This window comes from Sminthopsis crassicaudata, chromosome 4, assembly GCF_048593235.1.
Source record: "Sminthopsis crassicaudata isolate SCR6 chromosome 4, ASM4859323v1, whole genome shotgun sequence".
Classification (NCBI taxonomy): Eukaryota; Metazoa; Chordata; class Mammalia; order Dasyuromorphia; family Dasyuridae; genus Sminthopsis; species Sminthopsis crassicaudata.
Window position 1 is genome coordinate 323,774,522 of NC_133620.1, and position 2,500 is coordinate 323,777,021.

A 2,500-nucleotide genomic window follows, 5' to 3' on the forward strand; every position below is an offset into this window, starting at 1 on the left:
TATCTCCTTTTTCCTTTCTAATTGATTTGTCTTTCAAGTGTCTCCAATCCTGTCTCCTCGTCACTTTTTGGTTCCTTGCAGTGAGTGTTTTCGCTTTAAGATGTTGCCCTCAATCCTTTTCTCTGTCTATACTCAAGATTCTTTCCCAATTGTTTTTAACTCCTCTCACCTCCTCCCCCTACTTGTTTAAAGCCCAGCTCTTCCATGAAGCTTTTCTGTATCTTTTTTGGTAAATAATGACTGTTTTCCCCTTCAGATTTAGATAATACTTTGCTCAAACCCCTTATTATATATGATTTTTGTATTATAGTTTATTGATGTATGTATGATATCCCTTATTAACTCTTAGCTCCATAAAGCTAGCATCCACATCTTATTTAAACTTCATATGATCCCAACATCCCCACACACTGTTCTGCCCAATAAGATATATATGTATGCATATATATATACACACATATAATATATATTATGTACATAATATATATTATACATTGTTCTCTGTGTGTGTGTGTGTGTGTGTGTATATATATATATATATATATATATATATATATATATATATATATATATATATATATGTATGTAAAATTTTCCAATGTTCCAGATGAGGAAACTGAGACTCAGATAGTCTTGCTTCCCTTGCTGCCTACCAGAAGTAAGATTTGAGCCCATGTGTCCCTGGCCCTGAGGCTGGTTATCTACTACATCATGAAGAATTGCTGCCTTTTTCATCAACCTTGACCACATTCCTGTCCTTGATCATATTCCTCAAAATCAATCACACTGTTAACATAGACCATATATTTCTCTACACAAACTAAAGTCTTTCTGCAAAAAATTATATAGCTTCAACTGTGATCATATTACTCAGTACTCATATTAATCCTGACCATACACTTTTGTCCACATATTGCTTTGAGTTATAGGGAGAGAGGAAAGGAGAGAAGGAAAAGGTAGAGAAAAGAAAAGATGAAGGAAAGAAGAGTGAGGAAGAATGGTGTTCCAAGAAACTACCATCAAGTTATAAGAAAAGGAGAAAAATTGAAGTTTTCAAAAGGACATAATTGAACATTGATTTTTCTTTTCTCCTTCTCCACCTCACCCCAATCCCACCTCCAACCTACTACCCAAGACCCACTCACCTGAAATTATAGGATGGATTAAACCTCTGGCTATAGAGTGGTTTAGACAAGGGACATGGGTTTGGAAGTCAGAAGATGTATAGTACTAACTCAGCCACCAACCAACCTTAAGATCTTGGAAAATAATTTCAATTCTCTTGGATATTAGTCTCAATGAATGAGGAATCATTTATTTATTCAGTGAGTATTTCTGAACACTTAATACCTTCTTTATATCTTGATTGGAAGAGTTATGAAGTTCAGTGAAATAGAATAGAATCATAGAATGTGAGAAGGGCCCTCAGGATATATTTATTAATTCAACAAACATTTATTTAGTGCCAATGGTGTTCCAGGTATTCTGTTAAAGTCAGCAGATACAAAGATAATAATGACACAGCTTTAAGCCTAAATAAAGACATTTGCATTTTAGTGGGGAGAATATGTGTATAGAAATAAGTAAGTATTAAAAATATGCCAAATGGTTTCCAGTAGTAAGGGAGAGAAGCAAAGGGAGGGAATAAACAGGACCTATACCTATAGAGAAGTTAGGGATTCTAAGAGGAAATGGTAAGGAAGGAGCATTGAGATGAGAAATGAAATAGTTGTGTACTGGGAACAGCAAATAGTTCAGTGTGTGATGGAGAGTGATAAACCCAGAAAAATATGCTGGAACCTGGATGTTAAAATGCAGGATATTAGAATATTAGTGCTGGAATGGACCCCAGAACTCATGGAAGTCCAACTTCTTTTTTTAACTGATGAAAAAACTGAGTCCCAAGAATAGAAAGGGATTTCCCCATAGGTCATAAAGCTCATAACCTGGGATTAATACATGTAATAGATGAGAACATGTTTGAGTGCTGTGCTGTAATTTTTTCTGTTAGGTGTTTATGGGATTTTGTACTGGGAGGATAAGGGTGAGCTAGGGAACATTATGGAAGTGTTCAGTATAAAGAGATGTTGGTCTTATTTTAACTAAATGAGCTGAGAAGCCACAAAAAGGTACAGGTTGGCTCTGCCTGTCCCTGTACTTTCCCAGCTTTCTCTCGTGGGGAAAAAGAACAGATGTAGAGAATATATTTACCTGCGGCAACAAATAGGATGCCTGCACTAAGGATGATGTTGTTCTTGCTGCTGTAAATTCTCCCGGCACCAATGCAGAGACCTCCCAGCAAAAGAAAAACAGTGCTGAGGATAGGAAACACGCTGGAAGCCCTAACAATACCTGCAAGAAAGGATGAGAGAAAAGTCAGGAAGTAGAAGAAGAAGAGACATGAATTAATCGGATTTTTTTTTCCAGAGCTGGAGTAAAGTTGAGATCCATAGAGATGCTATGGCCCCAGCGACTATACTTTGAGTTAGAATTTTTCACC

At 36.3% G+C, this 2,500-nt stretch overlaps 1 protein-coding gene across 1 annotated transcript in view; it reads right to left on the bottom strand.

Moving 5' to 3' along the window:
• The window catches only part of CACNG4 (calcium voltage-gated channel auxiliary subunit gamma 4), a 110,521-nt gene that overhangs the window by 9,796 nt on the left and 98,225 nt on the right, over positions 1-2,500 (bottom strand). Inside the window, exon 3 of the mRNA XM_074260568.1 lies at positions 2,212-2,352. Coding sequence (XP_074116669.1) covers positions 2,212-2,352 — 141 coding nt within the window. The remainder of the gene's footprint in view (positions 1-2,211; positions 2,353-2,500) is intronic.